Source organism: Lygodium microphyllum, chromosome 24, assembly GCF_053477565.2.
Source record: "Lygodium microphyllum isolate KBCC chromosome 24, Lygodium_microphyllum_v1.1.10, whole genome shotgun sequence".
Classification (NCBI taxonomy): domain Eukaryota; kingdom Viridiplantae; phylum Streptophyta; class Polypodiopsida; order Schizaeales; family Lygodiaceae; genus Lygodium; species Lygodium microphyllum.
The window spans coordinates 118,506,923-118,522,598 of record NC_141158.1 but is presented as its reverse complement, the minus strand read 5'-3'; the positions used below and the strand labels follow the sequence as shown (position 1 = coordinate 118,522,598).

The 15,676-nt window shown below is 39.9% G+C and overlaps 1 protein-coding gene across 1 annotated transcript in view; it reads right to left on the bottom strand.

Moving 5' to 3' along the window:
• Positions 1-4,850: 4,850 nt before the first annotated feature.
• LOC148015565 (beta-1,3-galactosyltransferase GALT1-like) overlaps positions 4,851-15,676 on the bottom strand; it is a 36,178-nt gene continuing 25,352 nt past the window's right edge. Inside the window, exons 4-7 of the mRNA XM_087665126.1 lie at positions 7,596-7,724; positions 7,319-7,498; positions 5,733-5,840; positions 4,851-5,644 (exon numbers count right to left, since the gene is read on the bottom strand). Of these exons, the coding sequence (XP_087521252.1) occupies positions 5,438-5,644; positions 5,733-5,840; positions 7,319-7,498; positions 7,596-7,724 (624 nt within the window). The 3' untranslated portion in view covers positions 4,851-5,437. The remainder of the gene's footprint in view (positions 5,645-5,732; positions 5,841-7,318; positions 7,499-7,595; positions 7,725-15,676) is intronic.

The window sequence follows — 15,676 nt, the reverse complement described above, 5'->3', positions numbered from 1 at the left end:
CTTAATAAGAAAAGCACCTGCTATAAATCTTCTCTATGTGCCTAATTGAAGTTTGAAAAAGGAATAGATTATGTACTCTCATCTATAAGTGCAAAGAGTAACCAATTAGCAACCACCATAGTTTTCAACCATAGCAATAAACCATTGAAAGCTTAAGAACATCTTTGACTTGGCCTTCAATGAAGGTAACAAAGTAGGCATCCACTAAGAGAGAGTATGCATAGAACCACATACATCACTATGCACAAGCTGTAATTTTTGTGTGGCATTCACTCTCCCATCCTTGAGAGAGTTGAATCTATACATTTTGCCAAGTAAACACTCCTCACATATGTGCTTATAAGGCACATGCATATCAGGCAAATCATAGACCATATCATCCCTATACAAGCATGACAAGCAATTAAAATTCAAGTATCCAAACGAGTGACACTATCTATCATAAACGTTAAGTCTATACGAGCCACGACATGAAATACTAATGATAACAATCACTTATTATCATGTGTATCCTTAACCACACATTGTGACCGAACAAATCTAGCTTCACAACCACTAGTGACAATGACTTAACACCAATAATAGATTCGTTCAAATGCCAAGTGCACAACATCATTTGAGGTGACAATATCCCCATTCACTACAATATAAGGACATCATTTGAGGAGGCAACATCCCCATTCACTACAATATAAGGATTTTTCCAATGCCTTCGAGTGCATAAGTAACATTGTTAATACATGTAACAGTGCCATGTGTAGCATCAACCAAAGAAATGAAAAGATACTTAGATGAGGTAATGCGCTTGCTAGCACCACTATCAAAATACCAATGTTGTTCGTTATCCTCTACTGAAAGGCCTATATCATATATAGTAGAATCATAAAAACAAGACATTGCAAAAGCATATGAATTGAAAGTTTCTACAATATGAGTTGCCTCATCCTTCCCACCATTGAAAGCACTAAAAATGGTAGTCGTAACAACCAATGAGGCTTGTTTATTCTCCTCCTCCATAGCCTTACACTTGCAAATCCTAGCTTGCAACAATACTTCTCTCTCTCTCTTTTCGCTCATATTTTTTTTTAAGGAAAAGAAGAGCGCAATGAGTTACCCTTGTCATTCTAATGGCTAGATGAAGAACCTAATTACTTCCCTTTGCCTCTATGATGAGAGGAGAAAGAGATATAAGCATTGGATGTAGCAACAAAGTGATTGAGACAACCCCGCTTCTACAATATTAGTGCGATCAACTCATCAACAAAAATTTATGCCCATGACCGCAAGAAACCACTCGCAAGGTAGTAACAAACATTTGATAAGACCATGAAAGCCTACCAAGCATAATAGAGAAGACAAGATAGCTCTCTATTCATATCAATCTATAATTTGTGTATGATAGATATCCATATTATCCCAAAATCTAATCCCTCCCTCAAATTAGCAACACATGCCTCATTTCTTATTTGATAAAGAGATGTAAGCTTATCCCAAGCACTCTTTAACATGAGCAAATATACAAAATAATGAGTTATTTAAAAGCAATCAAAGAGCATACTTCACGCATATCCCAATCCACTCCATGGACAGAGAGAGCACCAATTATAACTCCTACAAAGTTAAAAGTCGCAATAAGCCACCTAAAATAAAGGCACTAGCATATATGAGTGTGTTACAACTTGCCAACCAAATCTTTGCAAGTGCATTAGGGTTTATTGGCCGCACCTCTAAATACATGCTTCATCACATACAACCAAGTGGAATAGATGGTACCATTTAACTTGTTCTCAATAGAAAGCACCCAAATGATTCATTCCAATTATATATCATCTTTAGAAACTACTTAAATTCGTCTAAAATTAAAGAAGATAGTTGCTATCCTAACAAAAATGCGCGAAAAAATGACTTAAAAATAAAATGAGATGAAAGAGCATAAAACCAATACAAATGTTGATATTGACATTATTTAGACACATACATATAAAAATGTTGAGGTAGTAAATTGAGACTTCACAAAATCGAAGTCAAATCGAGTGATTTGGACAAAATTCCCTAGATGTTATGCACATGTCGAAAAAATTAATAAATTTTACACATTCAATAAAGATCCACGCAATGAAAGATGAATACGAAAATTTCAAGAAATTTCAAAAATAGAGCAAATCAATCAAAAATCCCCAAATTTTTTAATGTCAGTTGCATTAAATTAAAAATTGCTTAAAAATTCAAGATGAAACTAGGGTTTTTGAGTTTTCATACGCAATAAAAGATGGCAAAGATGGACAAGACCAACCATATAGACCAAAAAGTATAGAAATTTTTGAAAGCCCCAAAACTCAAAAATTAGAGTTTCTAAGCTTTTTATAGATACATAGAAAATGGCAAGGCAAAGGAGATCACCAACAAGAGAGTTTGAGAGAGTGCACAAAGGGCTACATAATGAGGCATTGCATGCGGCTTGTATAGAGAGAGAGGACACAATAAAAAGTACGGCAACTAAGGAGGCTAGAGCAATGATGACTTTGGCCATCATTGTCCTTGAGGAATTCACATGTCAAAGTTGACGATAGAATTGATACCACAATGGTAGCAAGGCCAATGGTCAATGGTCCACAAAGTGAGAGTAAACACTCAAGAGCTCTTGAGTGTGCAAGAATACCTTCACAATAATGAATCACAAGAATAGAAGTACCAAATACAACTCTAAGGTTATTTAGACCTACATACTGAGGTGTGTTCACATGGGGAAAAAACCTTCCCATGCAAGAGGGTAAAAAGTGCTTGTGGATAGAGTGTGTTCAGACCTAAACGACTCAGAAGAAAACACAAGGTGTATTCCACAGGTTTTTATCATCATATGACTACCCTCTTGGTGGTTATACTACAATGCCTTGGACATTATTGTTATTGATCATGTCCCAGCAAAGACACTCTCATGACTGTGTCTACTGCATATGCGAGCTTTGCCCCAAACGCAATGATGACTTTGTGTCCTAGAAAGTCCTTGTCCCATCCCTAGAAACATTTGGGTCATAAACAGAAAGCACAAGGAAAGACAGCGCGATGAAGACTCCAACAAAGCATGTTCCCAGTCCTGTCAGACCAGATTATTTAAGGTCTAAAATCCTGCTTGATCAGGAGAAGGGTACCACTACAGCCTCTATTACCTGTGTCAGCAAAGCTAACATAGCCCATATCAAAAATCTCTTCAAGAGTTTCATCCCCTAGCTTAATCTCTTGCAGTGCTATGATATCCACATTGGTCTGCTACAACAATTGCATGCATGCAGTCTTTTTAGACTTAGAACAGAAACCCCTTACATTCCAAGGGCTTTTAATTTGAGAATTTCCAAATCCTCCCCATCAAGTCCCTGCAAGGCTGCATAGACATTTCTTTCAACAAGAGGCGGACAAGCCAGCCTTTTAAGTGAGATTCTCTCTTTGCCCTTGTACCTTTGTGAATCTGATCTTTACCCTTAGACTGCAGAATATTCTCCTTATCACTGAAGATTTCCTTCTTCTTTAGCTGCTTGGCTGTTCAGACTTCTCAGCCTCTCTGTTGCCAGAGGCTTCTCTGAGCAACTGATCCTCCTGACCAGCAGATTTTCCAGAAGATTGTGTATCTTCCATCTTTTTGTTTCACTTTCTCAGCAGAGGTATCTCAAACTTCCTCATTAATTTTCCTAGTCAGACAATCCCTGGGAAAACTGGCCGGACCCCCTAAACAAGCAACAAGAATCTGGAAAGGCAGCAAATGGGATCTCTCACACAATTTCGATTCTGTTAGCATGAAACACCTCGACGACCTCTGGAACTTCAGTGCAGCATCCACTTAATCTTTGTAATGCCCTGCTTGCCTCCAGGCTTCAGGGACATTGGGCATGTGCTCAACACCTCAGCCATTTATCTAATCTCCTCATCATCTAGTGCAGCATAGAGGGACCCACACTGGATGCTCAAACTGAGGGAGATCTTAGGGTGAAAAGTTTGATATCCATGTAAGGACACAAACAAAGTTCTCTTTGTAGCTTACAATGCTCCAAAGCGTCCAGCTACGCTCAGCATTGATGCAACCTGCACAGATAAAAAGCGCTTCATAGCTTACAATGCTCCAAAGCGTCCAGCCACGCTCAGCATTGATGGTAAAAACCACTTGCCCATGAACCTATATTGAACCGAAGCAGTGTAAGCTTGGTAGGCTCGTCCAAACCACCTTTCAAATTCATGTTCCCCATGGGGCTTTCCCAGAAAATAGAATAACTATCCAGTAAGGGAATAATTAAAATACCTAGACATGAGCCTACATAAAGAAAATGCAGCTGGAGCTCTAAAAACCTCATCACCAAGCTGCTGACACTTTGCTCATTATAGAACTTGAGGTTTTCATGCAGAACCCTCTTGATTTCTTCCATATTCGGGCACAGATTGCTTGAGAAGTTCTGCATATTCCAAGTCCATACCCTCCTGATCCCTCTGAAGCTTTTCTTCAGCTCGGCTCCTCCATCCCCCTGCTGATTGCACCGGGGCAAATGGACCACTTAGATCAGCCATCCCCTGCATGCAGGCAGGGGGGAAAACAGCTGACACATGGGGGAGTTAAAAAGCAATAAAAATGAATAAAGAGCTGCGGGCAGTTAGATGCCAGACTTCCACTTGCCACTATCCTCAGTCCATCCTTTTCAATCACTGCCAATAATTTCCAAACTTCTGCTAAAAGTGCATTCATTAAGAACTCCACAAGCAAATTTTAAAAGTAGTGTGAATCTAAAAGCAAAACCAAAAGTTGGAAGTGGAAAGAACAAGGACCATGAACAAATACTTCTGATTCAGAAGTTTAATGACCAAAAAAAGTGATTTCAAAATCTCGAGTAAAACCATTTACACTTCATAGTTGATTTGATAATCTCAACCAATACATAAAAAAAGGTCACTATCACAAAGTAGTTAGAACTCCATCCAAACTGCACTCCACTAGATTGGACAGCAGACCAAATTTCCCAAGGATACTCTTTCTGCAAAGATAAACATAACAGATTACAAAAAAAACGCCTATCAAGGGATAGAATCCAATGAAACTCTGACACATTGCACTGTTCCACCAGTGACATTTAGCTGAGATTGTGCCTGAAGCAACTTTGTAACTTTATACAGGAACTCAGAGAAATGCTGCCTCTAACCAGAGCATTCAGGATTTCTAACATAGCTGCTGATAGATTTTCTATACCGTCTTGTGGGAGTCCAATCCTTATGCTGTGTAAAAAGCCTCATGCTTGTGATCTGGTTGATCCTTGCACTGAAGCTTAAAAAATGCAGTGGCTTAGGTGGTCACTGAGTTAAATAAGTGTCTAATGTTTGTTAACTTTGACTAACTATATGATACACTTCTCATGGTAAACTCATCTGCCCCTCTTATGGACAAGGTTAGTGGGTTAGAAGTTTACTCGCAGCAACGCGGCCCTAAACCTTCCTTAAGTTTCCCCCACAAGCAACTCATATGCTTGGGGTTTTGGTAATGTGCAATGACATAGCCATCACTGCATCCTATGTTATTGAATCTATCATCATTGTTGTAATAGACCTTCTGCCCCTGTCTTCGGTACTCATCTATCCAGATCCCCATTGAAACATCCTCAAGCTTGAAGAGCTGCAAGCAAGCCATGTGTCAATACACACAAAACAGAGAGACAGACAGGCGCACACATTTGTGTGCATAGAATCAAAAAGAGAAATACCTTCAAAGTTGTATTATAATGCGCCTGTACAATAAATCTGGCAACATCCTTAGAAATGATATATCCAGGGCCATGAGCCCATGGCGGATACTGAGGCAGTGGCCATTCCTGCACAGTGCAAACATTACAGATACTTCATTGATGTTGAAATTTTCAGGTGAAGTTACTAATTGCTTGTTTGTGTCAGATTATCAACAAAGTGAGATCCAAGATGTTGAATCTTGTCAGCCTCCCACGTTACCTTCCAGAATCAGGAGAACCTTTACTGTTCCAGTGCACTAGGTACAGGTTTTTACAGCAGATTTACTGTACATATTCGCCTGCTTGGAGAGAGGGGAGAGTTTTCTAGGAAGAAAGCCACAAGTTTGCAATTCTATTGGAAGCCAGCTTCCAAAAAGCCATGCGCTAGTCATAAAGACCATCTCTTCTATATGAAGATGAAAGGCCCACAGCTAATGCAATACAGATTTATGAATAAGTGTCCGGCCCACTCATTAGAAACAGTATCCATGGAGTTCAAAGTCCTGGACTATCTGCTACTCTAGGTCTCCTAGACCAAAAACAGGTGACGCTCTCGTGAGAAGTGTCAAGACCATAGCTCATTGCTACATGTGAAGCATAACAAGCATTGCTACATGTGAAGCATATAGCATCAGGACCAAAGGTCATGGCTTTTGGTGTGAGGCAGCCTTGCGTGCAGAGCCCAAACAGTGCACCATTGAGAGCAATGAGCCTATGGCAGAATGATGACAAATTAAATGCAAGTAAGATCTAAAGGGCCCATAGTTTTGTGGCATGCTGTACGTAGTATTTATCTTGTGTTTATGGATAGGTCTTGAACCTGAATTTTTTCATCCACATACACAAGGCAAGGATGTAAACATCTCACACACATGGCAATCCAAGAACACCTGATTTCCTTTGGCTGAAGCCCACTAGTTGACATCATTAATAGTATCAAGATGAAACAACCCTTAAAAGAAATCACTTCGCCTGTAGAAATTAGCGAATAGCGAATCAACAGCTCAACATATGTGCGTGACATCTCTAACACTAAGCTTTTATCCTGCTACCTTTGGTTTTGACCATATGAAAATAGCAATAGGAACGATCCCTGAACCTGGGGATCGAAGCCTCATATTTCACAATGTATCAGCATAATAATCACACAAGCTTCGGCCTTAAGCCACTGATGTTTTACTCCATTCAGCTGCTTAATTAAACAATGAGAAACACTGGATCCTAGAAAATATAGGCCAAAGGAATAGAGTGGTTTTTTCTTTTGGTAGCTGTTTCACAAGAATTTTGTGCGATAACAATCTTTGCAATGCTTGTGACTAGCACGCAAGAAGATAATTTGTTCATAAAAAGGGACTCATTTTTAATCAACAGCCACAGAAAATGCAGAAGCTGCAGAATAATTTGCTTATTCAAAAATTTGTTCAGAGCATTTATAAATAATTGTACTTTTTGCTTATCTCTTGCCGAGATAAATCTTATCACCACAATTAGAAAAACACTCTGAGATATAAACAATCAGAATAATACTTCACTTCAAAAAGAGCTTTGCAAGTTTATGTCATTACCTCTGTTCGTATGTACCATTTATCAGTAGGGTCCCGGTGTGGTTGACTTTCAAACTCAATTGATCCACATAGAAGACCTTTACTCTTTTGTGTTTGATTGAGAACCCTTAGCACTTCATCAACTCTCACAAATGTATCATCATCCGTCTTCATAATGTACTTAGGCCTTATTATTTCTGTCTGACTCCAAATCAGGCCCATGATTCGCAACAAACCCCATTTTAGAAAAAAGATAAAAAAGCCTTGTGTGTCAGATCAAATGGCAGGATATACATACCCCGAAAATGCAGATAGCTATGGTTTTTAAGGTAATCAAGTTGTAATAATCCACAAAGGGCATCAATTGTATATCACCATATGTCAATGCCTCCCTCCAAAGCTCTTTGTTTACTCGCTTATTTGAATGCTGTCAACAAGTAAGATACATAAGAAAATCAAACACTTGGTCAATATTTCCCTGCCCATCCGAACCACAACCCCTTCCCAAATCCCCACCTGGTGCCTGCATACCTTCCCTCCATGTTCAATCAAAAGATGCACACAAGGCACCCAATAAGACTGGCTTCAAGAAGAATGCATTTTTTCTCTAGAACACATCTTCAACCTTCAATCTCACAAAGGAAGCTAAAGCAAGACACGTGAGCACCAAGCACTATAATGTACAGCATCCCTTAGTGTGTCAAATATTGGAAGTATTTCCAGGAGATGCAAAACCCACTGGAGTAAAACAGGAATGCTCACTCTTGCACACTCTATCCAATCTTAACAGTAATTCAAATATCACAGTGTGTGCACTTCTCTCTCGCCCATTCTATCCAACCCGTAGTAACATGGGACAGATTTTGAGAATGGGGGCAGGGTCAGGAACACGGACAGGGACAGGGACAGGGACGAAGGCAGGAAATGTCATTCCCCGTCACCATGAGAGGAGAGGGGGTTCTAACATGGGGACGGAACTGGAACAGTATGGGTACGGGATGGGACTGGGAGAGAGAGCTAGAAAATGGCCATCCCCTGTTACTAAGGTCAAACCTTACAGCAATTCAGATATTAGAGTGTAGATATTGAAGGGGCACGAAGAACTGGCTAGAGACTCTTCAAACTACTTGCCAGACAATAAATCCTCAGATGATGCTCAACCATGAGCAATCTTGTAGGGATAGGGACAAAGGCAGAAAATGGCATGCCCCGTCACCATGAGAGGATGCTCTAACATGGGGACAGGACTGGGACAGTACCGGTAGGGGGTGGGACTGGGATTTTACCCCCACAAGAACTTCTCCAAAAAGCTTCCTACATCGTAGCTTCTCAAGGCTTCTAGAAGGAGCTACTACCAAAAAAGCACATAAAGAAGGCATCATGGAGGAAACTCCCAAAAGAAACTACCATAGAGGACCTTTAGGCAGAAGCATCTGGCAGTATTCTTTCACACAAAATTTTTTTTTTTTTTTCCTCATTTTGAGGATTCTCACAAGAATTTGCAGAGTACCTACCAGAGTATACTATATCTTGGCCATTTGCCACCCTAGAGTGTCTACCTCCAGCAATATTACTGCCTTGAAGTTATTAATAAGATCAAATGTGATCAAAAGAATGTCATCCAACCCCCACAAAGATCCACCACTTACGTCTATAAACTGAATGGCAGGCACATGTGCAGCCTTCATTGCTAAATGTTATCAAGGGTGCACATGTGAAGAAGAAGTGTTCAATCTCCAACCAGTGTTGAGTTGGCATGGTATCTTGCTGATATGAGATTCTCACATATTGATCAATTTATTCATCTCTCTTACAGCCCCAAAAAGAGGTTCAATTTTAAATAATCACAGTGCACAAAGTTTCAGCAGGACAAAAGCTCTAAAAGGTTCCATAAATGAGACCAAGGGACAAGACCACTTTCATTGCCAACTCTTATCATTCCCATTCCCATTGTGCCCCAGCTTCCCATCAGCATCATTCAACCTCATCACCATTTCTGCTGCTGCCACACCTATCATCATTATCGTATGACATGCATGGTAGAGGCATCTTCCAGTGATAGTCACGCTGCTGCTACATGGCTGTTCCCACTGTCCAGACCAGACATATGCATTTTGTTGTCCTAGAGACATCACTGCTGCTGATACTGTCAAGCACAGTTTGCCACATCATTATTCTAGCCAGAAACTGCAACATTTTCTGATCATTACCTGCCACAGCTACTCAGCTCATCTCAGGGTGATTTCATACACAGTCCAAAACATTTGAGTGCTGGCTGGCCGCTCCATTCAAACCTGATGAACTCCTAGCGATTCATGGTGTCGCCAGCAATGACTCCAGCACCCACAGCCCAAGAACCAAAGTAATGGAGGCTTGTGCAGTTTCTCCAGCCTCTGCTTCAAACCTTTGCTTCCAATCTAGCTACGTTGTAATCGGCCCCTCTGCTCCTTGAACATCATCCATCTTTGTATCTTTCTTGTCCATGATGTCATTCTCATTTTTCTAAGCATATACTTGCTGTCTGTTGCTTGTACATCCACTGCCTTGTATTCTCTTGTGGTTTCAGAACCGAGTGCCTTCACACCTGAGCTATTGTAAGGCTTGTACATCCACTGCCTTGTATTCTCTTGTGGTTTCAGAACCGAGTGCCTTCACACATGAGCTATTGTAAGGCTTAACCATTAGGAGTTCTGAGAGCACAACCAACTTTTGATTTCTCAAAGTGTTTGAATAAACCCTACCCCCTCATTCAATTTTCCCCTTTGTTCAACCTTTGAGAGTGGTAGCAGCATCCTTCACCTTCAACAAACATGTATCCTCAACATATTCCTACTTCTTGGGAGCTTGGAATCAAGTTCCTCAGCCCTCAAAAGTTGCATCTCAATTGGTGCAATTGGTTAATCTCGATTCATATTTTCCCACTTATATTTTGATGATACTTTATGTTCTTTCTGCTTTAGAAAGTGGAAACCCATTGAGACCTTGCTCAAGTGCAAATTCATGGCACACATGCTCCAATTTGCATTGCACCTTGCACAGCATTGCTTTTGTGATTTGGGCAATTGGCTGGTCATAAAGCCAATTGGGGCACCTTTTTAAGGGAAAAACCCTCGCATTTGTGATAACATGCTCTCTTATGCTCATGTCATGGAGCGGATTTCTTAAGCTTCCATGCTCTTTTCTACTCCCAAGTGGTCAACTCACACGAGGTAGCATTCCACTATCATCGACATCCTTGAGGGTTGTTACATCCTTTGTCGTGAGGACATGTATTTTTAAAACCTCACTTAACATGTGGATTAATTTTTAATCACACGATTAAGTAAATGTTACATATGTGAGGTGCAACTGGGGTCAAAGTAAATTTACGAGCCCGAGACCCAAAGAAATCACAGGATGTCAAAGGCAAAAGTTGCTATAAGTTATGCCGCACAAGTACTTGGTGGTATTTGGTACCAATTGTTAACCTAGGTCATTCATTTGGCCATAAGTGTCAGTTGGTGACACTAGAGAAGTGGCATTTAATGGTTCCTAATGCCAATCTAATGGTCAAAGATGGCACAGAGACACTCGGGAATGGAAGTTGCCTAGCCAATTTAATTATTGGCTAGTCATATTATTTTTCAGAGCGCCGAAATAATTATTAGATTAATTTTCAGTAATTAAAGATTGAAATTTAATATTTAATTATGGAAAACGCTGAAAAATCCAGTCATTCTTCGTGACAAAACTCTGAATTTTCTCTCTCTACAGCTTTCTCTCTCATCTCCCAACCATTTCACAGCCTTGAAAGATCTCAGCATTTGGACCCTTGGAGGCTAAGAAATTGCAAATTTCTCTGCTGTTAACCCTAATTTATAGTAAAAATTACGGTTTAGCAATAGCCTCGAGAAGCATGCCAAGAATTGAAAGCTCCAAGACTTGGATTTTTCAGGGCTGAATGTGAATTTCAGCTAAATTCAGGTGGAGAACTAGCCAGCCATTGAATTTGGGGCATTTCCATCGTCTATGAAGTGGGTGAAGGCCAATTAAGTGCCTGAATCAAGGGGGAATTCAAATTGAAGATTTGCTAGTCACTTTAGACAGCAAGGGGAGTTTGGATTGCAAAGGGGATCGGGAGAATCCATTGTAAGACAGCCTTTTCTTCAATAGAACCAAAAGAAATACCGAAAGGGGCGCCAATTTTGGGGCCAATCGAGTGTGCATTGTCCAAGATCAATTGGTAAATTTGTATTTTCAGATTTGCATTTATTGTTTGCTACTATAATTAAGTTGTAATCATGGATTTACCACCCATCCACGAAAGGAAGGCTAGTTACATGGTTCCATTGCCGAGATACCATAAAATCCTTTGAATTGGTGAGCCCGTGGTACTTGATTGCAACTTGGGACTATTGCATTATTACTGAAATTGTTCTTAGCAGTGAATTACAGCAAGCGTGTCTTCACATGGTGATACGGGATCAAGTGGAGAGAATGCATCACTCCTTAGTCAATCACGTGGTGAAGGGGGAAATGCAATGACTAATGTTGGGCATCGTTCTCAACATGGACAAAATATGTTGCTGATTTGAACTTTGCTAATGTTTATGATCAGCTTTGCAATGGTCAAAGACATGGACACTTTGTGTAAGAGATGGATTTCTGATGATGCATGGACGACTATGTGTCACAAAGCAGTTGAGGCCTAGAGTTATCATTGAAAATCGCGCTCATCTGTATGCAGGACATTGAGGTATTGATGCCACGATCAAGGCAGTGGAGCATTTCTTTTATTGGCTAGCTTTGAGGTATGATATAGAACAGTTTGTTAAGACATGCATTATATGCCACAAGGTAGAGCATGATAGGCAAAAGATACCAGGTTTGTTACAACCCTTGCCTATTCCAGATAGGCCTTAGCAAAGCATTGCAATGGACTTTATTTTTTAGCTTCCTAAGACACCTACAGTGAATGATGGGATATGGACTATCATTTGCAAGTCTAGCAAACAAGCCCATTTCATTCCGGTGAGGAAGAAAATTAAGGTTGCTCATATGGCACGATTGTTTTTACAGCGCATCTTTAAGTATCATGGTATGCCAGAGTCGATCATTAGTGATCGAGGCCCCCGGATGACAGGTTTATTTTGAAAGGGCTTGTTTGAGAATATGAGTACCATGCTGAAATTCTCATCATCCTTCCATCCGCAGACAAATGGTCAGTCTGAGGAAGCAAATTCCACACTATTAGATCTTTTGAGGTGCTATGTTTCAAACCACAAGACACAGTGGGAGCAGTATTTGCTCTTGGTTGAGTTTGCTTACAACAACACAGTGCATAGTTCTACAGGCAAAGCTCCATTTGAGGTGGTAGAGGGTGGTAAGAAAGTACCCCCTATTTTGCACACAAAAGATAAGATCTTTGAGTTTGATCGCTATGTGGAAAGCATGGATGCAACTTATCAGAAGGTTAAGAATGCACTTCAAAGATCACAAGATAAGCAAAAGAGAGCAATTGATCATCATAGGTGTGCTTTGCACTTTGCAGAGTGTCATTATGTATTGCTGCGATTTGAAAAGGCACGGCTGAAAAAGATGAAGGGCAAAGAGCGATTGTATCCAAAGCTGTCTATGAGATACTACGGGCCATTTCAAGTGTTGGAGAGGATCAATGATGCATGCTATAGGCTGAAATTGCCTCCATACTAGTGGATACACAATGCCTTTCATGTGAGCTTGCTTAGACCTTTTCATGGAGATGTATCTGCTGAAATTTAGCCAGAGGTTGAAAAGCTCGATGAAAAACTGGTACCAAAGCAAATTTTGGCACACAAAGAGAGAAAGATCAGGGGAAAGGGTTCCAAGGGTACTTGATGAAGTTTCAAAATTATTCACCAATGGATGCCAAATGGATAGAGGAGGATGACTTGGCAGACCATCCTCAGTTGTTGCAGCTTTACCTTGATGCTTTCCAATTAGAGCCGACTTTAGTTCAGGCTCAATCAGGTTCAACATAGCAGAGGTCCAAAGTATTACCTGATACTTGTGAGGGAGCTAGCACCTCCGCTCCTCAATAATGGACAGCTCTAGAAGTAGTAGATCTCGAATGTATTCAACATACATTCATGGTACTGTAACTGAGCAGTATGTTTGCCAAGGGATTACTATTCAGTGTACTAGTCACTATGTTTGGTATGTAGATTGGTATGGTTTTCACTGTAGCTCTAAAACTATACATTTGCATCAGTTATGCTCAATATATAATCAGTTATGCTTGGTATGGCATTGGTTATGCTTGGTGTAGCATCAATTAATGATCATCAGGAGCTGATTATCGAGCGTTGATTTTCAGTGTATGATCATTAATATTCAATGGTATTCAGCTAGTTTTGTGGACAGCAACATGTCTTATGATGCCATTGATGTTACAATACAATCATGGTTTATGCTTGGTTTTCACTATACTATGGTTTGGTTTTGCCAGATGAGTTGAGCTCATGAGAAATGGACATGTCACATGATAATCTAGAAATGTTTTTGAGATTCTTTGTAAGTCTTATGCTATATTGCTATAATTTTCAGCATATGTTGGACATATGGAATGGTTGAATAGCAGTGCGCAATGTTGTGTTGACTATGATGCCCTATGGAAATTCCAGTGTAGTACTTTGCTTTTGATGCATTTGATAGTGCAATCAAGGACAATTGCAAGGATTTCAAGGGAAAGGACTGTCATGAGAACATGTATTTTTGAAACTTTACTTAATATGTGGATTAATTTTTAATCACATGATTAAATAAATGTTGCACGTGTGAGGTACAACTGGGGTTAAAGTAAATTTACGAGCCCAAGACCCAAAGAAATCATGAAATGTCAAAGGCAAAAGTTGTTATAAGTTATGCTGCACAGGTACTTGGTGGTATCTGGTGCTAGTTGTTGGCCTAGATCATCCATTTGGCCATAAGTGTCAGTTGTGGTGACACTAGAGAAGTGGGTTTATTGGTACCTAACGTCAATCTAATGGTCAAAGATGGCACAAAGACACTCGGGAATGAAAGTTGCCTGGCCAATTAATTATTGGCCAGACTGATTATTTTTCAAGGCATTGAAATAATTATTAGATTAATTTTTAGTGATTAAAGACTAAAAATTAATATTTAATTATGAAAAATGCTAGAAAAACTATTTGGAAAGGCTGCCACTTGTCAAAAATGCCTATGCAAGACTGAAAAACGTCTTTAGAGGCTGGAGAGGCATTTTTATAAATTCAGTCTGCAAAAGAGAGGGAGGAGATGCTGCTAGTCTGATTTGCAACCATTGGAGGACCTTCAGAGGCTGTCAAGGGCAGAAGAAGACCAATCAACAGCATGAGACAACATCTAGAGACTGTTGAGACAAGGCAGTAGCAATAAATGACTGATTTTCTTCAGTTTTTTGCATCTACAAGCTATTGTAGCAGGGCAGCAACTGCATTTGACAGATTTCCAATCATTCTTCGCAACAAAACTCTAAATTTTCTCTCTCTATAGCTTTCCCTCTCATCTCCCAACCATTTCACAACTTTGCTCCGAAGATCTCAACATTTCGACCCTTGGAGGCTGAGAAATTTCAGATTTCTCTGCTGTAAACCCTGATCTGTAGAGCAAAAATTAGGGTTTAACAACAACCTCGAGAAGCGTGCCAAAAATTGGAAGCTCCAAGACTTGGATTCAACAAGGCTGAAAATCTTTTTAGCCTATTCAAGTGGAGGGACCAGCAAATAATTGAATTTGGGGCATTTTTCATCGCCACCAAAGCAAGTGAAGGCCAATTGATTGCCCGAATTAAGGGACAAATGAGATTAAAGACTTATTGGCAATTCATCACAGTAAGGGGAGTTGGAATACCGAAAAGGATTAGCAAAAGTCCATTGTAAATCAACTTCTTCTTCAATAAAACTAAAGAAATACCGAAAGGGGCGCCAATTTTGGGGCCAATTGGATATGCATTATCGAAGATCAGTAAGTAAATTTGTATTTTCAGATTTGCACTAATTGTTTGCTATTATAATTAAGTTGTAATCAAGGATTTACCACCCATCCATGGAAGGAAGGCTGGTTACATTATATTATGTTGGCCGGTAATTTTCAGCATGTATTGGGCATATGGAATGGTTGAGCTCTATGATTCCTTGTGGAAATTCTAGTCCACTATTTTGCTTTTGATGCATTTAGCAGTGCAATTGAGGATAATTGCAAGGATTTTAAGGGGTCGGCTATCATGAGGGCATATATTTTTGAAACCTCACTTAACATGTGGATTAATTTTTAATCATATGGTTAAGTAAATGTTGCACATGTGAGGTGAGTTAGAGTAAATTTACGAGCTCGAGACTCCAGGAAATCACAAGATGTCAA